At 54.1% G+C, this 22,239-nt stretch overlaps 1 protein-coding gene and 1 long non-coding RNA gene across 2 annotated transcripts in view; one reads left to right on the plus strand and one right to left on the minus strand.

Annotated features, from left to right (window-relative positions):
- Positions 1–1,275: 1,275 nt before the first annotated feature.
- Positions 1,276–11,822, minus strand: LOC144717369 (uncharacterized). The gene is made up of 3 exons (XR_013585089.1): positions 11,698–11,822; positions 10,245–10,413; positions 1,276–2,574 (listed from the first exon to the last, which is right to left on the minus strand). It is a non-coding gene; the product is annotated as an uncharacterized LOC144717369 (long non-coding RNA).
- Positions 11,823–13,879: 2,057 nt separating this feature from the next.
- LOC144734833 (uncharacterized) overlaps positions 13,880–22,239 on the plus strand; it is a 57,488-nt gene continuing 49,128 nt past the window's right edge. Inside the window, exons 1-2 of the mRNA XM_078617237.1 lie at positions 13,880–13,949; positions 14,119–14,234. Of these exons, the coding sequence (XP_078473363.1) occupies positions 13,880–13,949; positions 14,119–14,234 (186 nt within the window). The remainder of the gene's footprint in view (positions 13,950–14,118; positions 14,235–22,239) is intronic.

Raw genomic sequence — 22,239 nt, forward strand, 5'->3', positions numbered from 1 at the left:
AAAACATTGCAGATGTAATATCCTCGCAAAATCGTGATCATTCTGAAACCTAATCATTATTTTAATTTCATTGCACTCGAGAGAGAAATGTGAAGGAATAAACCAGCGCCCGTAAATCATGGCTCCGAGGGCAGCCTCTCTCTCCGCTGAAAGGGGCCTTCAAGGTTTTCCCCGTAATATCACGGCGGCCGGCGAAATGTGAACACACACAAAAAAAATATTTTTTTTAGTTAAGAGCGTTTACATCGCGGGCTCGCCCTTTTGTCTCGAATTTCCTGGAGAGCACTTTTGGCAGAACGGCGACAGTCTCTCTCCCTCGGCGATCTGGCCGCCAGCGCGGGTCGCGTGCGCGCGCTGTTGCTGATTCTGCGGTGGGCCCAGGCACCAGCCAAGAACCCCCCACCTCTACCCTGCGCCTCCACCCCCACCTCCTCCACCGCCCACCCCCACAACTCCTCGCCGCACGATCGCCCGCGCGTGCGGTTATTAATAAGCCTCGCCACCTGCTGAACGCGACGCGGTTCAGGTGACCGAGCTGAGGGTTTTGCGGGAATTTTACGCCCCTCCCCGCCCCCCCCGGTCACCTCGAACCCCTCCCCCACCGTCCCTGGATTCGGAGGGAAGCGGTACCGCGCGCGGCCGCAATACGAGTTGGCGACAGCAGACGCTGCGGGCGACAATAGAAGACCGTTAAAAAAGAAAAGCCAAGTACAAAGCCAACCTCTAATTAAATTAATTTCCAGGGAGGATTGCGGATGACTTTGATTTGAAAATAAATAAATGAGGACTCCCACGTCGGGGCGAGAAGCTGTCGTGGCCGTTGTGCGGGGAGCCGGCGAGCGGTGGGACAACGCGGAGGAGAAGGAGGCAGTGGGCTCTGCGCGTGTGGCACCCAGGAGTTGCCACCTGTCCTGGTTTTCCCAGAATTATGAGTTGGTCGTCCTGGTTTAATGCGTAAGTCTTAACCGGGCATTAATAGAGCTGGTTTTTGTCGGGTGCGTAATGATCATGATGATGATAATAATAATAATACGACTTCGCCACGCGAGACGATGTATCTGCAACCTGTTCTCACCTCTTCCGATAAGAGAGAGATTCCTCTTCCCATGGCATGCCGTGGTTTTCTTTTTTAAACGATGAATTCGAAAAAAACGATGAACTATTTCTATTTTTACCAGGAAAGGCCCACTGAGCTACGTAGCTCTTTTCAGAAACTATTTGGCCACAAATGTCAGCGCAATGAAGTGGCTTATCACGTGGAAATGTGCAGTCGCCAAATACTCTAAACGCGCGTTGATTGTCAAATCTGGGTGGAAAGCCGGAGGGCCCGGAGAAGAATCCACGTGAACACGGCGAGAACACGCAAACCCAAAATATACAGGCCTCAGGGTCGGGATCGAAACCACGACACCCTGTATACCAAGTGAGGTAGTTAACATCTCTCCACCGTGGTGGCAACCCGAAGTGGCAAGTCGTGGCACGGTCTCAAGGCTCGGGTTGTTTACTGCGAGCGCTTCGGGGGAACCATGGCCACAAATGTATTTGTTTGTGGCCATGCATAGCAGCGTATACCGTCTACGTTCTTATCTGGTTTTGTAATAATTGCATAGATTGAAATATAACCGCAGGGCAAAACATCCCTCAGCAGATGAGGCCTTTGTACTTGACAGTAATGGGTGTAAGGGTTAACCACTTTCTAGCGGCGTGGGTTCTCCAACAATGGACATTAATTTTTCGTTACTAACACGCAGTGGCGTAGCGTGGATGGCATGGGCCCTGGTGTGCAAATTCCACCCTTGACGCTCTTCATACCCTGGCACCTGGGCCCTTCCGACGCACGGGGCTCGGTGCAGTTACACCGCCTGCACACTCGACAGATAGGCCACCGCGAACACACCTTCATTATTATATAACTCTCTTTTTTTCGATTTCCGCATATCCAGATTTTGTATACTTTTCATGCCGGTTGGCCGATACTGCGTATTGCGTCGTGTTGTATTTCGGGGATGACAATCGGTGCTTGATAACGCGAGGTGGGCTTTGTTCTCACAATCGAGTCTGCTAAGAGTCTCTGGTATTGCAGGCGGTACCGTGGTTCATTTTGCCCTGGCCGTGTGCAATCCAGACTCTGCCTTTTGAGTCACATTGCTCGGTATTTCATTCATTTTCACGGTCTCCGTGTTCACACTTTGAATATTTCCAAGCCACTAATCGTTTCTCCGGCTCGCAACTCAGTGAACAACTCGGTTTGTACATAAATTAACGCACAACAACAACCGCCACTCGCCCCTAAGTGGCGCTGACGTCACTAAGGCGCGTGTGCCAGGCTAAGTGCACTTTAAGGCCACGTGCAGTGTCGAACACGGGCAGGAGGTCACGAGACAGACCGAAGTGCCATGGGTTGAATGACCGAGATGACTGGCCGATGCACCGCCTGTGCCCCCCCCCTACTGTATCAACGTGCTGTGTTTCAGCCACCCGGCACTCCGCTCGTTGTTGTGAGCGTCGCTCCTCCGCCCTCCGTTGTTGCTGGAGTGCGTCTGCCTCCAACTGCCCAGTAGCGTCCTTCATGTCCTTAACGCACACACACAAAATACCGTAAATAACTTTTGCACCTAAAGTCTTTTTTTGTCACGTGAACCGTCTTGTACGGAGAAGAAGAAAAAAAAACGGCGACTTTCCGTTAACCTTCTCAAAGAAGAACAAACGTGGACATAAAAGGGAGCGGAAACTGCACGTTCAGCAATCTTTTGAGAAACAAACAAATAAAAAAACCCCATCAAGATGTCAGCAAGCGCGAGTGGACGCGCACACACAAACACAAAAAGAACACGATAAAAGGCAGCCCCCCTTTTACCGGGTCCACAAGGGGAGGACATGAAGGCCGCGTCGCAGAGCAGAGCGCTGATCCCACGTGACTTCCATCGCCGCCTGCGGAGAGGAGAGTGACGCGGGCCCCCCTTCTGCTGCTACGGGCATTCTTGATGCCTGGCCGCGAATATAAATTCTGTTCGCTTTTAAGCGGCGAAACGTGAGTGGCGACGCCGTCTCTCTCTGCGAAGGAGACCGGACGATGCGGCCCTCCGGTTCACTGCAGCTCCCCCCCACCCCCGCGCACCCCCCCCAACCCTTGCCACGCCGAACAGCCCCCACTCACCGCGTCGTGCCCACGGAGCGAGGTTAACCACAATTACCACCCCGGGTGTATTAGCGCCGCCGCGCTGTCAACGGCTCCGTGCGTTTATCACCTGCAGCCCCCCTCGGTATTAAACCCAGAAGATTGGGAAAAAAGTGTACGCTGTTTTCCCCGGCTCAGCTGAGCCTGGGGTGGGGGGGGGGGTCAGCCCTCGGCTCCCTGTCCACAGCCTCGAGCCAGCAGTGGAAAGTTCCACATTGCTATGCCAAGGGGCGAGCTTTTTCCATCGGACAGTGATCGACCTTCGCCAGTTGATCGTCGACTGGGATTTGACCTCGCGACTGTCTGATGACGAGCGCGGCTCGCCTTCTGCTGCCGTGCCACCGACGTGGGTCGACTCAAGCGCCGGCGGCTGGAGCCTCGCCCGCTGCTGAGGTCTCACAGCATTTACGATGGCGATGCTTTCTTGATCTCGTCAGCTTCACGCCACGCGCCAGAATGTCTGTGCGCCGCTCCCGTCTTGGAGGACGGCCTGTCGAGGCAGGTACCGTCGAACTACTTCTGACATCTCTACAAGTGATCGTTTTAAACAACGCAGCACGGGCGGGGGATTTGCACTTTCTCAGTCGCCGTGCTACAGAAAAGTGTTCAGTCAAACTTACAATTGTAAATCTCAGAGAAGGATTTTTTTTGCCAAATACCTCATATAACATGGCGTATCATATCATAATTGTTTTTTAACAGTTACAATTCCACCAAAACCAACCAAAACCTGTTCTGTTGGCGAGCGAGCGAGCGCGCACCCGAGTGTGCGCTTTGTTTGGTGACGAGCACACAGCGAGAGACGCGTTTACGGAGTGGCATCGAGGGATTGAGGGTGCAGAGGGAGGCGGCGTGCGGCTGCTGCTGCTGCGGCTGCGGCGGCGGCGGCGGCGTCGTCTCGAGACCTCTCCACGGCAGCGTTTGGTCTCGGCGGGCGACCTCGGAGGTCGCGACCTAATCACATCCCCGTGGTCGCGGGGCCACGCGCTCTGATCCCTCAAATTGCGGCCCGATGCGGGGGCGTCCATCGCCGCACGCACCCCCCTTCCTCTGGGCATGGACGGAAGCCCTCATCGCAGGCTCTCCCTCTGATCAATATTCATGGCAACCGCGTTCGCTGGGTAAACGCCGGAGGGAGAGGCGGGGCGGTGGCGACGGCGGTGCCGGCGGTGGAAAACGAGAGGAACACGGCGTAGCTAATGAGGCCCGGGTGGTTCCGGATGAAAGGGGGGGGGGGGGGTTGCTGTGGCCGTTAGCGCGGCTGTTATCCGTGGCCAATGCCTCTGACAGAAGAACATGCGTCCTGCCAGCGCGATTGTATCCGCTCGCTCGCTCCCCCGGGGAGCCTGCCTGATATTTTCCGGGCTCTCCTGCTTCGCCCTCCCACCTAACACCAATCCCAACAACAATTCCTCAGCGCCCCGCCGCTGAGCTTCAAATAGAAGGCTGACGGCAGATGTCTGGTCCCATTGATCGTGCGCTGTGCTTGGCGTCTCTTCTGCCCGGATCCCTCCCTCGCTTGCGCCCCTTCTCGGCCGCCGCTCACCGTGCCCTCTCCCACCGGGTCTGCCTTAAACGGCGCGCGGGAAGGGGCGAGCAGGGGGGGTGGTGGCGAGCGCCTCCCGACCGCCTCGGCGTCGTCGTCATCGTCGTCGGAGCGGATTAAACCGTCGCTCGGACCGCGCCCCGTTCAACGAGGGTCGCGTCGCTCGCGCCGCGACCCTCCCCTCTGCTGACTCGCCCACAATCCAGTACCGGATCAGCCGCGGGATCGCACTCGCTCTCTGGCCTCGCGCCTCTCATCTCTCTCTCCACTTGGCTCCGCGCACTCTGCTACCTCTCACCTGGCGCTTGCTCCAGCCCCCCACGCGCTCTCTCACACTCGAGCGACCAGTGCCTTCTGGCGAAACTCGCAAACAATACTCGGAGCTAAGGGATGGTGGCTCCTTTCCAGCTGTTGCCCCCAAGGTCTGGAATTCTCCTCCTCACCCCTCCGCCCCTCTATCACGAACATGCCTTTTTTTTTTACTTCCAAACCGCTCGGTTCCTGATAATAGGGTTTTCCTCTTTTTTTCTGGCAAGGTGTTAAGATGTTAAAACACCAAACTGAAACCTTTTACAAGGAATCATGTCTGCATTAACAACAATACTTGTGGTCAGAATGCAAAAAAAAACATCCTGATAATATATGCATTGTCTTTGAAACTGATTGGTCCACACCAGAGACAGCTTTCTTTTGAGCCTCGTCTCAAACGGTGTCAGACCAGAGGACGCCAAAAGGCGTACTAAAAGAAAGCTGTCTCTGGTGTGGACCAATCAGTCTCAAAGACAATGCATATATTATCAGAGTATGTTTGTTGTTTGCATTCTGACCACAAGTATTGTGGTTAATGCAGACATGATTCCTTGTAAAAGGTTTCAGTTTGGTGTTTTAACATCTTAACACCTGTTTTGTTTCCAGAAAAAAAGGGGAAAACCCTATTATCATATTTTGATACTGGCAAAGGAGGTCCCATGATGTAGATCCTCTGTTCCTGTTCAAGTCCAGGTTCAGCACATTCATTTTCTTCTATGCCGATAATCCTCTCCTGGTTATGAATTGTGGTCAATGGCAACTCGATTAAAGGAAACACATGAACAGCTCCCTTCCGTGCCCGTTGTGCGCAGTGTCCCTCCCCACTGTTCGTGCGGCGTGTCGATCCACGGAAACCCACGTGATCAATCAATCCGTTTTTATTTCAGCGCACATCACAACGGAACGGGAACGGTACAGGGGCACGTGCGATTGTAATATCTGCCACAGTAAGGTTAAATAATGATCGCCATATCCAGCACAATCACGTTCAAGGCTCGGCTCGTGAGGCAATGCGACCGGATCAAGAGAGAAACACATAAACAATGTATTCTTATCCAACGTATGGTTTTAAAACGGGGGCTCCCATCTTGCTGAGATATTATAAATGATAGAGTGGGTAAGCAGCACCGGGTCTGAGACGCTGGTACTATCCGCTAAGAGATGCCTTGTGTAACCTCCATACCATAAGTATTCAAATCACACTTCATTTTTTGTTCATTTTGGTGAAGTGGTCTAGGATGGGTCCTCCAGACATACCGACCTCCAGATTTGCCACGCCCAGGCAATGTCCTGCCCAAATGAACATTGAGGCATTGGTGCGCCCATCCAGTTTACAACCCTGAGCTTGGAGTGGGAATTCCACATTCCTATGGGCAGGGAGGGGGGAAACCTCTCCACGGGACAAAACTCTATACGGGACAACCATTGGTGACTTCCCCGCAAAGTGGTGCTGCACTTTATAGACCCCAGAGAGATGATGGGCTGAGACAAACTCCACTCAGGAGTTGAACTCATGCCCTTCCTATTGCGAGCCGCTCACTCGGCCGCAGACCCACCTGGCATGATGAAAATAGAAGCACTTAGCATCTTTATTAATAGTGGTCGTTTTTATTTTTATTTTTATGACCAACTACTCGTCACTATACAATTACGTATTGTCCAATTGGTTATAATACACCCATTACATTTGGCTATTTCGAAAAGGCATTTACGTGTGCATTTTTTAAAAATATATGTGCGTCGATTTTTTTTCCCCAATAAAATGTCAGCAGATGTTTTGGTTGCCTTGGGGAAATAAAAACCTGGATTACTGCCTTTGTTTTATAAATTCCACAAGCGATAATTAAACGCACAACGCTTCATCTGTCGGTGCCGAGGCGATCAAAATGTGCGTTCATCACAGCCTCGCGTGCGATTCCCCGACAACAACACAGACAAAGAACCCCCGTGTATCCTTAACAGACTGTTGGGGCAAGTGCCGTTAGCGAGCACCTATGAAGGCCGGCACGGCACACGAGGGGGTGTGTGGCCAGCACCACGCCCGGCTGCCTTTGTTTCCCCAGTTGCAATGTTCGCACACCGCATCAGGTACTCATTTGAGGCTGAGTCGACCTAGGGGAGGCCCAGGACCGGTACGGTTAATCGTCACTGGCGTTGGCCGTGAGCGGGAATCGCATTCAGGCCGCCGGGTTCATAGCGCAGCGGCGCTAACCGCAACACCACCGCTCCCTACAACAACCTCACCCCCCCCCCCTCCAAACACACAACCCCGTTCAGCAGACAACGACAATTCCCACAAACACACATCGCGTTCAGCGGACTCCGACGGTGTTTCCCCTGCTCGAAGCAACCCAGTAAAACTTGCCGACGTTGAGCCGACGTCGGCTTGCGCTTGGAACCGTCGGTCCCGACGTGTCGGGCCTAACGTCACGGGAAGAAACTGGAGCACGCGGAGAAAACCCCGCGAGCGCGCGACGGGGCCGACGCTCTATGCCCCCGTACAGACTGAAAGTGGTGGCGATTGGTCCACTTGCTGTACTGCTTTCTCCTGCGGGCACCTCGACGCCTACGCGAAGGGAGTTTCACAACATCTGCGCGGTGATCCACCAACCCTGGCTGCTGCCTCCACAGGGCCTGGGTTACAGGCGGCCACGTGCAGCAGCGTAGACGCCACCGCCCGCGGCTCTATCCTATCCTCGGGTTGCAATGCAGTCTGTGTGGCACTTTAATCTGCAGGCTGATCATCAATAAATAACCCTGCTGTCTTGTGTAGTCTACACGCTGGTATCGATGCAAACATCGCACGGCTCCTTAGTCTAAAATTCCCGAGTCCTTGCAGAACCACGGCGTCTCTGTGGTCCGTGCGCGGGTGTCACGCTGACACCAGCAGCACGGACGATTGCTGCTCCTTCTCGCTGCCGGCCGCATTACTCATGCCGAAGATGACGCGGCCCTGCTTGGTCGGTCATTAACAATGCACGGCACATTCATTTTCATTACCCACCCCAGATTTGAGTGGGGAGTGGGGGTGGCAGTGCCTGGGATAAATAAAAGGTATTGGTGTGGGCCGGGGACGTCGGGGGCAATGGGTGGGGTTGGGGGGGGGGCACCTGCCCAGGATAAAGTATCGGTTCCCGTGGCGCGCGCTCCCCACAGCCTTCCGAAAGGTTCCCGTTTGCTCGCAACCTCTTTGACCTCGTCTGACAAAACGCTCTCTCTTTCTCTCTCCTGGTTGTCACCTTGACCCGCTGGGACAACCCCACAGCGGGTCGGGCAGTGAGGCTCGCGGGCTCACTGGCTGTGAACGACGCACAACACGTGCCCAAACTACTACTACTACTATTTTTCTTTGTACCAAGTAAGGCCCATTGAGTTGTGTGGTTCTTTTTCAGAAGCGACCTAGCCATCACAAATGATAGCCCAACCAAGTGAGCTCATCATCATGACGTGGAACTTTATATCAGTCAAATTCTCAATTTTTTATAAAAATCTTGATTCTTTAATGCGGAGGATCCGGATTAAACAAAAATCCACGCGACCTGGGGAAGAGAGACACACGAACTCCAAATATGACAGCAGGCATCGGGGTCGGGGTCGAACCCACGACCTTCTTGCATGCGCGCGTGGAGCGACGCGGTTGTATTTTGATTAAATGATCGGTAGGGGTGTGGGAGAGGAGGGGGAGAGGGGGCTCGGGGTTGCCACGAATCCGCCGGTTCTTTTGGCGCTGATTAATTTGACGCGCGGGGCCTGACGAACGGCGGTGGTGGCAGCGCCGCGCGCTGTTTACGTAGCGGAACGGAGCCCGGGGGGGTGGGTGGGTGCAGACGTCGTCACTCCGCCGCTAGTCGTGAGTTCGGCTCGGTGGGGATTATCGTTCTGCCGCGGCGATTGCGACGTTCGCGCGATGTTCGCCTCCCTCCCACCCACCCCCACTTCCTAATCCCGCCGCCGAGCGAGCGCGGACCGAAGTCGTTGCGATTTTACACCCAATTAGGCCCCTAATCTGACGCCTTTCAAGCGAAGTATTCCTCTGTCAGTCACTCGCCGTTAATGGCACAGGAGTGAAACGAGTCGGCATTACCGCGCCATTAGCAGGATCGTGCTTTATTAGCTGCTGGGGGTTTTTTTTTTGTTCAAGGAGGCGATTACTGGGATGTAGTCTGGAGCAACAATGGGCCTCTTTAGGGTCATTACCGTTTAACAACAACAACAAAAAAGCCGTGTTTTTTTATATCGATGCTACGAATGGCCCCTCTGGTATCGCGCAGCTGTGAGCGTTACGTGGCGAGGGCATCGGTTGGTACGAACGGCGCAATGGGAAGAGGTGGTGGAGTGGACATATTCACGTGGGTTGGGTTTTAAAACCGGACAGATGTTGTGTCCCGAGCTCACGACGTTGAGGCGCACGAGGAGTTCGAATCCTTGCCACTGTGTCACCTCATTGCCTGCATCAGCATCATCAGCATCAACACCACTATCATCGTCGCGGTCGTCACGGTCGCTACGAACGTTCGGGAGGCTTGCGGTGCTTGATGGGAAGTTGGTGTTGTTTGTCCCGTTGAAGGAATGGGCCTTTGCAGCGGAATTTCACTCACTTGCTCAATACCGCCGGTGGTGGGATGACGAATGGATTTCCTTTCCAAGTGTGCAGCACAAAGTAAAACTTAACAAAATGTGCGGATGACTCTACGGACAACCGAGCTCAAGTCACACGTGGTGTGCAGTTCGCAGGGGTTCGTCGGGTTCCTCGCAAAGCAAGCGGTGAAACTGAGCCACGCGCGATAAACTAATGCCCATTGAAACAAAACGCTTTAATCAAATCGCAATCGTCGGTGCGATGGTCGTTCCCAATGCCTCCGAAGAATCGGCGCCGTCCGAGTGGACGCACGGCGGCGTTTTGCCGCACCCGCACCGCCCGTCCCGTCTCCCCCCCTCACCCTCCCCCTCCCCCCGTCGGCTAGCGACGAGGACGACGACGAGGATGATGAAGAGTCAAACGAAGCTAAAACTTCCGACAGGAGAAGCCGCCGTGGCTGGTCCCGGTACCGTTGGGCAAAAAGCTATTTTGGTTGCGATCCCAACGTCGCCCGCGCAACGTGTGTCAGTGTGAATTAGGGTCGAGTGGCACACCCACACGCGCGCGCACATACAGAGCCCCCCTTTCCCCCAGGAGTGTCCAAAGCCTTCGCGTTGCACCCGCGCCTTTACCTTTAGCTGCGGCTCAGAAGGTGACGCGATCGAGCGTCTCCTGCCCATCCCAGAGGCGCCGAGGTCAGCCCGTGGCAAATCTCGGCGTGGTGACTTCATTGGGAGGCCTTCGTCCAGCAGCGGATTGATCATGGCTGATGGTGGGGACGAAGGCGACGACGACCTCGGTCTGCGGAGAATGAAACAAATATAATTGTGACGATGCTGCTGCTACTGCTGCATTAGCAGTGACGCGCAAGCACAATTACCGCGATCTCAACACATCTGTCCAATACAATGCCGCTCAAAAAATGGAAACATGCTTCCATCACACAATGGAAACAAATAGGTGGCATTTCGGACAATGATGGCCCTTCTTCATAGCAGAGACATCCACGAGAGAGAGAGAAGAGGGAGGGAAGAAGAGGGAGGGAAGAGGATAGGGGAGAGGTTGAGGTGTGGGGAGGAATTGATGGAAAGGGGTCTGCGCGGAGCGGTATGGAGACGTGGGGGGAGTGGGGGGGGGATGAGGAACATGGATGGAACGGCAATAGGGAGGAGGCGCGGCAGACACAATCGATGCCCCGGGTCTCTCTCTCTCTGCCACGTCTACGGGAGGCTGGGCAACAGTGACCTGACATCTCGTTTTGGGGGCAGCGCATGAAGTCGTGCGTGTCATGGCTCCAGCGGGAGCACCTGAAGCGGCCGATCGTTGCGTGTGTGTGTGTGTGCGTGCGTGCGCATGCGTGTGTGTGTGTGCGCACGCGCGTGCGTGTGTGCGTGCGCGTGTCCGCAGCGCCGCTGGAGGAATGGGCGACAGAAAAAATGCAGCCGTCGCCTGCTGAGAGCGGGGTCAGGTGCAGCAACGTGACTGAAGCCACATTTGCGTCTGTCCCATGTGTCCTTGCATTGAAGTGGCAACAATGGCAACTGCATCGTCAGGAAACGTACAATGCCTTTGTTAAACCGGCTGACGGACAAACCCAATGGCGACGAGCCAGTCGCGATCGTTATTTGACCAAAGGCTTCGCGAGTGCTGGTCAGCATGAGCTGGTGAAGTCGGAACTTTGCGGGTTATCGCTCGCCACTAGACGTCAGCAGCCGTGGCTGAGACTCGAATTCGGATGGCTGGGTGCAGTGTGGGCACCGCCTCCACCCATAACGGTCACACCGATTTCATTCTTCGTCCTAGAAGCCCTCACCTCAATTTTCAGGAGGGCCCCTGCCTACTGTATTGGCCAATTTCTATTCAAATATACATTTTTAATTGGGTTAGGAAAGCAGAGTGCCTGGAGAATGGCCACGTGTCGAATAAGGGGAGATAATCCAAACTTTTAGCTCGTGTAAATAAATATTATGGTAATTGCTATAACCATTTGGCCATCAAGTTGCATAATCATCATCATCATCCGCCATGATGAGGGCCTCCCCAAGTGGCCTCCACCTCTCACGATACCACGGCGCACCAACCCACCGTGCTAGGAGCTCACACGGAGTTGCAAGGCGAGATAGTTGTTTGCTCCGACTGCTGCCGTAGTACGGAGGAAGTGCTGAATAGTTCCAGCATTGGCAATGAGGGTGGGAAAAGAAACGGCACGTGCAGCAATATTCCACTAACAATGCCCCCAGACCAGAGCAGCCACGCACCCTCTCTCTCTCTCTTTCCACGCACGCATGGGGGAAGTCATTCCCATAACGGATTTTTTTTTTCTTTCGGGCTTACCACTTTAAATATTTACGTCGGAATTTCCATTCGCCTCGTGCTAATGAGCGACTTTTTTTTTCTTTCACCCGTGCAATTTCGGTCGATTGATTGATGTCCTCTTACTTAATTAGTATCTCGCGCCTGCGTGTTTGGGTAAGGTCGTCTGATTGGCAGCGTTACTTTAATTACCATCGCCGCGCGCTCCTATTCCGACACCTGAGTTGTCACCTGGCACCTATTCCCCCCCATCCCTCTTAACCCCCGTCCCCCCCACCCTCCTCCCATCGGGGGCCCGTCGAGTTACGGAACGAATCGGCTTCTCCGCTCCCGAAAATTCCAAACGCTCGCGTCTTTTTCTAGCGAACACGTTCGTCCCTGCCGGTAGAGATGAGTGTGAATTACACCACCGGCACCTGTACGAGGCTAACAACAACAACAATGTATATATATACGCAGCCCCTTAACATATTGTCTTGGTTTTAACGAAATGCTTTTTTTTATTATTATTATGGAGGAAGAAAAAAAACCCGGACAGAATTCCACGCCGAACAAATGTGCGCGGGCTGTTTGCAAGAAGCCAAGATATAAACGTGACTGCCAGCCAATACCCCAGCTAGCGAGCCACCGGGGAGCTCATCACGGCTGCTGAAATGGGGGGGGGGGGGTGTGGGGAGCACCGCCTTCCACCACCCCCGCCGCCCCCTGCTTCAGGGAAACCCAGGCTGTATAATTCAGCACGCATTATTATTTGAAGGAGAGTGGATGCCGCTGCAAAGGAAATGAGGCTGCACGTCAGTCCAAGAAGCGTTTTAAAAAGGTCTGTCCCCGAGTGGATACTGCCGGCTGTGCGCGCGCACACACGCGTGTGCACGTGTGTGCACGCGCGTGTGTGTGTGCGCACGCGTGTGTGTGTGTGCGCGCACGCGTGTGTGTGCGTGTGTGTGCACGTGTGTGTGCACGTGTGTGTGCACGTGTGTGTGCACGTGTGTGTGCACGTGTGTGTGCACGTGTGTGTGCACGTGTGTGTGCACGTGTGTGTGCACGTGTGTGTGCACGTGTGTGTGCACGTGTGTGTGCACGTGTGTGTGCACGTGTGTGTGCACGTGTGTGTGCACGTGTGTGTGCACGTGTGTGTGCACGTGTGTGTGCACGTGTAGCGGTTAGCGTGCTGCGCTACGAACTCGGCGGCCCGATTTACATTCCTGCTCACGGCCAACGCCAGTGACGATTATCTGAACCGGTCCTGGGCCTCCCCTAGGTCGACACAGCCTCAAATGAGTACCTTGTGCGGTGTGTAAACATCGCCACTGGGTGAGACAAAGGCGGCCGGGCGTGGTGCTGGCCACCCACCCCCTCGTTTGCCGTACCGGCCTTCATTTCTGCTTGCTTCGCTAATAGCACTTGCCGCAGCAATCTATTAAGGCTAGACGGGGGATCTTTGTTTTTGTGTGCGAATGTGGTGGTGGAGCGTTGACGCTGCGGTTAGCGCGCTGCAGCTGCGATAGAAGGCGGTTCGAGTTCCATTCCTGGCCAAGGCATCGATCGATCGGTGGCGAGCGATATCAGAACTGGTCCCGCACCTCCCCTAGGCACGGTGGTATCACGATCAGCACTGGGGAGACAAAGGCAGCCAAGTGTGATTCTGCCCCCCCCCCACTCCTGTGTGTGCCTTCATGATCATTAGAGTGTTCTCTCACAGGATTTGCCACAACACTTGATGTCGGATGCACGGGGGGTCGTCGTGGTGATGAAGCAGTTGGCGCATCAGATTGTCGTAACATCCTGAGTTCAATCGCTGTCCACAGCGATTCATGTAATCACCGTGGACAGCGATTGGTTTAAAATACGCCCGGCCCTAAGATATCAATCCACTGCTGGAGGAGGACCCTTCCGGGTCGTGGGTTGTGGACTGTGCCCCACCACCACCACCACGAGCAGCACCACGGTGGAAATGTTTTCCGCGCTGCCCCCTCGGCTGCTGTATCTGCTGCCCACAACGTTGCCCGCGCTGCCCCACGACGGTCGGTGGTGCGTGGTGGTCCCTCGTCAATCCGAGCACCGTCCGGAGGTTGAGCCTCGCGACTCGATCGAGTGGGGAGGGGGGAGGGGGGCTGGGGGTGGCGCGCTCCGGCTCGTTCGGTCTGCGCGCTCGCTAACGATCCGGGCGTGTCTGTGGTGCGCCCCGCGCAGCGTACGTGCTGCCCATCAAGGAGGAGAACGAGCTCATCCTGCAGCACTGCGAGCGCGTCAAGCAGCAGGCCGAAGAGGAGGTGGAGAGGCTGACGCACATCTGCCAGGAGCAGGCGGTGAGTCGACCCAGCGCAACGCACACGCACGCAAGTTCACGCTCCATCGTGCCGCGCTCACTTGCGCACAGGTGGACAGAAACTGGCCCTGACTCCCGGACACGCAGCTTTACCTGGGCCCGCCTACCATCAAGGTCGTTAATAATTGAAAGCACAAATAGTAAAGCGGAGCTCTGGCCTATTAATGGTAACGTAGACCTTGACCAGGACCTACATCAACAATGCAGAGATGTAGGTCCTGCTGAAATTCCATACACCTCTGCTGCAGCGGGCGGACAGAGAATATGGCATCTGTTGTAGGACTGCCCTGGTCTGAAATGATTAGGATATGTGTACACAAGGAAAAATATCCCCCGTATAGCCTTTACAGACTGTCGGGGCAAGTGCTGTTCGCGAACATCAATGAAGGTCGGTACGGCACACGAGGGAGTGGGTGGCCAGCACCACGCCCGGCCGCCGAGTGGAGATGTTTACACACCGTCCCAGGTACTCATTTGAGGCTGAGTCGACCTAGGGGAGGCCCAGGAGCGCGTTGAATATTATCCATTGTTATCTCATACTCGTCCACGCGTCATCGCTCGCTCACACGCGCACACAAATGCGCTCACTCACGCTCGCACGCCTTGAGAACGCATGTGTTTTTTTTGTTGACGGCAAGGAGCAGAGATGGCTGCGCGCTGAGTAAGTTGTGGTCGCGTCGTCCGTACCGTTCCGTTTTGGCCAACATCTTCAACACCGGTTTCAAGAGGTGCATTTTTATTTTATTTTATTTCAAAACGTCCGTGGGGGGGGGGACATCGATTGCATCCTTCATGGCTCCGTGTTCTGCCGCTGGTCACAGCTTCCAGATTTATGCCCTCGCCGCGCCGTAATTTGGGACCACGCTCACAGGAGTCAGGTGAAGAACGTCGATATGCGCTCTTGCACACACACACTCACACACACACTCACACACACTCACACACACACCCACTCACACACACACACACACCCACTCATACGCACACACACACACACCCATACGCACGCACACACCCATACGCACACACACACCTGTGCACACAAGGACAGCATTGATGTCACTACAGCGCTTGTACCATGATATGTAACACTTTGAGGCCATGTGTCGTGTCGAAGGCTCGCTGCTGGCAGTGGGTCATGGCACAGACCGATGTATTTGGGTTTACCAACTAGGACAACTTTTGCTGCATTGTATTTATCTTGATTTGCAGCTTTCGTGACTGCAGGAATCCATACTCTTTGGTTCTTTCGGTAAAGTCACGTAGGTATAAAATAAAATAAATCACGACGTTTCGATCGCAACACAAGCGGTCGTCTTCAGGCGGAAAAAAATATAATGTAGCAGTGGAACTGCTGAACGGGATCATATTTTGTTCCGCCTGAGGACGACCGCTTGTGTCGCGATCGAAACGTCGTGATTAATTTTATTTCATTCCATACCTACGTGACTTTACCGAAAGAACCAAAGAGTATGCATTGTATTTGTCCGGCACTCTGTTCGTTGTTGTGAGCGTCGCTCCTCTGCCCTCCGCTATTGCTGGAGGGCGGCTACCTCGAACCGTCCAGTCGGGTCCTTGAACGAGCCTCCTCCTCCACAGCGCACAACTCAACTGAATTCCCTGACGTACACAGAAGGAGAACCTTGGCCGTGTAGACAGCCAGAGGAAAGGATGAGGGAGCTCTCAGCCATGGTGGGAAGAGCAAGGGAGAAGGAGCCACCCTGACACCGAGTGGGAGTGAAACTTTGCTGATGTCGGCTGTCTGATGGCCACCTGCTCGAGACGTGTGGCCTCGCCTCGAGGCCATCGTGGCCCTCGCTGATGCCCAGAGGGACATTCCGTCGTCCCACATCCACGGGGGGCGAACGTCAGACCGCTCGCTTGCGTCGTGAGCGCGCTGCGTGGCTACTTGCGCACCGCCTGTAACCCAGGTCTTGCATGGCCGTATGTAGCCAACCGTGCTGATCGGAGGTGCGGGGAAAGGACAACAAACTAAACACAAAAAGCAGTTTAAAAGAAATGAGATTTCAATGCAGATTTATAAAGCGTTCAGCTCCAGTCGCCTCCTGATATCGGAAGGAAGAGCGTTCCAGACGGCCGCAGAAGCGCATCCGAAAGCGCGCGATCCTGTGACCGCCTTTGTTGGATGGGCAGCCAAAATCCGCTGCTGCTGCGAGGAGGCTGATCGGAGTTCACGTGATGATAGTTTATGCTCCTTGACGCGATCAGCAGCGAGGTGTTGTGGTTCAACCGCGGCAAGCGCTTTGTGTCTAATGAGAGCCCGGCGGCTGTGGCTGCGGTGGTCGTGGGGCCAGTTTGCCGGCCGACGCGCGTGAGATTCGAGAGGACGCGAAAATCGCGGCTGTCCCAAAACGTACTGGCGGCCGGCCGCCGCGTCGCGCGTGTCCCTGCGGTTTTTTTTAAAGCGCTCTCTTATTTACGTCGTCCCCTGCTAAGGTGATGAACATTTAGACTGACAGCGTTTTAGCCGTCGCGGCCACAAGCTTTGCGATGCGTCGCTGCCGTCGTGGTTTAAAATAATGGAGACGTTTCTGAGAAATGAACAAACATATATACAGAGTGGGCGGTAGTGCTGGTGGTGGCTTGGCATTACTTATTGTTGTTGTGTTATTGCTCCATCGTGGAAGTCGCTTGCTCAGTGCTGCCTCCGCGGTTCTGACACTTGCGGCTGAGGGCGGGCGAGCCGATTTGGAGGTGGCGACAGGGGGGACGGGCTGCTGGGCCCTGCTACTGTTCGCCGGGCAAACACACACTGAACGGTCCTTCCCGTGGCATTTATTGACGTTAAAATCGGAGTAATAACAACGACGCAAGGTGGGGCCGCAGGAGACAGGACAGCAAATCCATCGATAATGTGATTTGTACTTGCGTTATTGCCACGTCTATGCTCTCCACCTTCATCAACCCGTCACCGACCAGCTTGTTGAAGTACGCTCATATAAATACTCTTAGGTTTTTTCGGTAAAGTCACATAGGTAAAAATGAAATTAAAAATTACTAAAAGTAATGAATGAAATAAAATTAAATATAAATCACGACGTTTCGGAGGCAACACAAGTCTCCGTCATCAGGTGGGACCGTCACAGCTAGATTTGCTGTATCAAGTGAGGCAAAGATTCCAGGATACAAGTTCTTAAATACAAGTTAAGGGGGGAGGAGGTAGGGAGGGGCTTATCTGAATGTGGTAGCCAATGAATGGAACGTATGGGGTGGGGGGGCGGGGCTAAAAGGGAGTGCATGTGGAACTGTTGGTGCGCCTGTTGGTGCACATGCTAGAAGAGAACGAAAATGCCCACGGTCATATGAACCCCAATAAACCCCACGACCTGCAACGGGCTTGGGGGGAGGCCCTCATCCAGCAGTGGATCGATAAAAGGGGATATACGCGTACAATAATGATCTTCGAGCGAACCCTCCTCAAGCCGTGTAGGTCACGGGGCGTTTTTTTCTACCTTGGCTGATTGGTGCAGATTGATGATGGCTAGCGGGGATGAACCTGGACCATTTCAATTACCGTTCACCACTGATGATAGCCGTGACCGGGAATTCCGGCTCATATTTCCAGGTTCACAGCACGGCGCACCAACCACTGCAACACCGCTATACGTCTGTTAATTAGTCATTGTACCCAGTGAAATGTAGCTGAAATTTAACTTTTTATTGATTTCTTTTTATTGAAACAGGTAAGGCCCACAGCTGTATAGCTCTTGATCAGAAGCGACCTAGCCAGAAATTATAGCTCAACCAAGTGGCTTATATGGACATCTATAGCATCCAAATACTCTAAATGCCTGCTTCTAAATGTGGAAGCGGAGGACCCGGAGAAAAATCCACGTGACCATGCGGAGAGAGAGAGACACGCGAACTCCAAATATACAGCAGCAGGCGTCAGGGTCGGGCTCGAACCCACGACCCCCTGTATACCAGACGAGGTAGTTAACGTCTCCTAGCCACCGTGGCGCCACATTGTGTGCGAGTATTAACGAGCTGTTGTGCAATGCCACAATTGCAGCAACGCAGAGGGAGACGAGGAAAGAACTTGAGTCTGCACTTGAACAGTGGCAGAGTCGACAGCTCGGATGGCTGGGGAAGGGACATTCAGACCACCGAGTGGGGGGGGGGGGGCAGAAGAGAACGAGCGACCTCCAGCTGAGCGAAGGTTGATGTTCGAGAGTTGGCACAGATAGGCCAGAAACCTACTTGCAGTGCTGCATTCTACTGGATTTCTCACATCACCACTACAAGGCGGAAACGCATTAGAGGAGGAGGGAGAGGGAGAGAGAGAGACGGCGTGTGTGTGCGCGTCTTTCCCTTGATGTATATATTCACCATATGCAGGAGTAAATCAGTGGGGACCCTCCGCCCACTGATTTAATGCGAAGACTTTTAAAAACCAATATTTAACTCGCGTTTGGTCTCTGCAGTACTGCGGCAAGTGCGGTGCATTCATTGTGGAGGTGGCTGCAAGCCAAGGGCTCTCACTGGGTGTCCCAGAACGCCACAGTCCCCTGCTGTATCTGCACGCACATCCCAGCTAAGAGTTTTGCCAGTTTATGCATATATGTGTGTGTGTGTTTACGTATGTATGTTGAACTTCTTTCGCGCCGTACACAGCCAACCGTGCTAATCGGAGGTGCCGTTTTGAGAAGGAAATGTGTAGCTTGAATAGTCAATTAATAATCTTTATCCCCTATGGGACATGAGGACACGTGCCCCTTGAATATTAGCAGAAAATGAATGGCATTTGGGCAGGACACGTCGCCGGATCGGGCTGATGGCCGGTGGTCGAGACCTTAACGGCGGAATGGCACCCAGATGAGGGATCGTGCCGAAGTGGACTGCCTCCCACAAGAGATTGTGATTGCATAGCGAGGCGCTCATCCAGAAGCAGATAGATCATGGCCACCGACGACGATGACGGGTTTGATCGTTGTGTGAGCACGACAACGAAGCCTCGAATGTGCCTGATCTTCTCGGGCACGTGAGAGCCCAAAGCAGGATTGAGCCTGGTTCGTACTTGCCGAAAATCCCCTGGTTTTGTAGATTTTGGGCTGAGAGGTGGCCTCGAGATGGCAGCACAGCAGTAGGTTATTGAAGCCACCTGTGCAAAGCCTTGAGTGTTCTCCCCCCATGTATGTGTCTATCTGTGTGTTTTCTCCGGGTAGGGGAGCGGTAATGTAGCAGTTAGCGCACTGCGCTATGAACCCGGCGACCCGAGTTCGATTCCCACTCACGGCCAACACCAGTGACGATTATCTGAACCGGTTCTGGGCCTCCCCTGGGTCGACTCAGCCTCAAATGAGTACCCGGTGCAGTGTGTAAACATCGCCACTGGGGAGACAAAGGTGGTCGGATGTGGTGCTGGCCACCCACCCCCTCGTGTACCATTTCGGCCTTCATAGGTGCTCGCTAACAGCACTTGCCCCTACAGTCTGTTAAGGCTATACGGGGGATCTTTGTCTTTTTTGTTTTCTCCGTGTACTCGTAATTATGCACCTCTCACGGACCACATCACCCAGAACGAGCCTGGATATTGCTTACACTGGACTGGGCATCTGTGACAAAGAGCTTCCTAGTTCATCGGATTCCTCCGCCAGTCTAAATAAATAGTCTGAGTCTGCTTGGATGGGCGTCCCCTACTGCACGTTAGACAGGCGCTGCAGGCCGCTACGGGGCGACGTTGCCAGCAGCAGAGGGCAGTGCATCCACAATCCATCGTTGTACCGTACTATGCTCCAACATCTATGCTTCCAGCGCTCTCCATCTCACACTGACCGGCGCGGTGGCGACGTTCGGTCAAATAGCCCCCACCCCCTCCACCGTGACCCGCACAGAATGTTATATAGCGCTGCTCATCCAGCAGTGGATTTGACAGAGAGGGTCTCTGCTGCGTGCGGGCGTGCGCGCGTTCACGCCAAATCCACGCGGTCTCGCTCGAGCGGCGCACAAATCCGCGCGTGCCGCTGCACGGCGCGAGCGGTGAAAGCCTCTCGCGAGCGCCGCTCTCCGCCGATTGATGCGGCGTGCGTGGAAGGGGCTTGCACTGCAACAACGCGTGCTCGACGCGAGACCTTCCCGATGGTTAACGAAGCAGCCCCACGAACGCAACGGTGAGCGTCGCCATTCGCGTTCCTTTACCTCCGAACGCGTCTAAGCGTTTTTTTTTAAGGCCGTTAATATTTAAAAGCCACTTCTTTGGCTCTCGGCAAAGCTTGATCCGGACTCTCTGGCGCACCCTAACGAAGTAATTATTGCGCTCGCGGTACGGCACGGACCGACGGAGTAGCACAATAAACCGCTGCAAATTTGCAGATTCGGCCGCCTACCCTAGCCTCCTCCCCCTCCCGAAATATCTGCGGCGTCGTGGGAGGAGCGCGGACGAGCTGCGGGCTGGGGGGGGTAGCGACGAGCGGCGCGCGGGGGCGGCATTCGCCGCGTGCGTGAGTGAGTGCGGTGGGGAGCGGTGGCGTTCAATGTTTGCGGGGAGGTGGGGGGGTGGTCGGGCGTCACTTGAGGGGTCGGACATCGTCACGTGACTGGATCGGGATCGTGGCGGAGGTCTGTGTGCGTGTGTGCGTGCGTGCGTGTGCCGGTTATCTGAACCCATCCTGAGCGCCGAGGTCAGCTCAGTCTTAAATAAGTGCCTGGTGCAGTTTACAGACATCGCCCCTGGGGAGACGAGAGGCGGGCCGGTCATGGTGCTAGCCACACCACCACCACGTGGTGTGCCACGTTGGCCGTTCATGGTTGCTCTATCGGTGCACTCACCCTAACAGTCTGTTGGGAAATCCAGAGGGAGAGTTTTATATTTACTATCACTAGTCCTACCATTGGCCCTAACCAGCTAGCCCAGCAGCTACTATCACTAGTACTACCCCTAACGCTAAGCCCACGTCTGGCACATTGCCAGGGTCCCTCATCACTTTTCAGTTTTGTTGTGGCGGTCACCATGCATCCTGAGATGGCAGACCTCGGGAGTTGGCCACGTGGCATCATCATCATCGTGAACGCCACCACTGACAGATTCCGCAAATGCCTTCAACCGAGACCAAGGACGCACGCGTGGTAGCCACTTTGTCTCCTCTGAGAACACATTTTGGCGGAGTTGGGATCCGTGCCGGCGACGTTGCTGCTCGGCCAGTCGGGTGGTCGCAGCGGTCCTGGCAATGATTGAGATTTTCGCGTGTCCGATAGCTGCCACCGTTTACGTATGTATGTGCGTATGTTGAACTTCTTTTGCACTGTACATAAGGGCCGTCCGTAAATGACGTCACGCACCTGGGGGGGGGGGGGGTCAGACATTTGTGACGATGTGTGACGAGGAGGGGGGGGGCTTGAGAAATGTGGCGTCACATCAAAATGCGCAACTTTATATAAATATAGACAACACGTACTACTGAATTAAATAGACTTTTTAATAAATGTTTTCTCCTACAACATCAGAGTGCAGCGCCACATTAAATACGCACTGCAATGACAATAGTTTCAAGCGATTTGAAGCATGTTTTATTTTTTTTGGGGGGGGGAGGGCAGAGCTTTTTGACGTCATATTTAAGGGGGGGGTCTAACACCGTGTGACGGGGGAGGGGGGTCAAAAATAAAATAAAAATCACGACGTTTCGGAGGCAACACAAGCTTCCGTCTTCAGGTGGAACCGTCACAGCACGATAGCTGAATCAGCTATCAGCTATCGTGCTGTGACGGTTCCACCTGAAGACGGAAGCTTGTGTTGCCTCCGAAACGTCGTGATTTTTATTTTACTTTTATTAATTTTAATTTTTTACCTACGTGACTTTACCGAAAAAACCTAAGAATATGAATCCTTGCAGTCACGAAAGCTTCAAATCTGGAATCTCATCATTCAGTCCACGTTGCCAGGGCTCGTCGAGCCAAACGACTTAGACACAACGACTTAGACACGGCACAAACAAAACTTCCGATTAATTTGTCGCGCGCCTGCCACA

This window comes from Lampetra planeri, chromosome 3 (genome assembly GCF_965212315.1).
Source record: "Lampetra planeri chromosome 3, kcLamPlan1.2.h2, whole genome shotgun sequence".
In the NCBI taxonomy this organism is placed as follows: domain Eukaryota; kingdom Metazoa; phylum Chordata; class Hyperoartia; order Petromyzontiformes; family Petromyzontidae; genus Lampetra; species Lampetra planeri.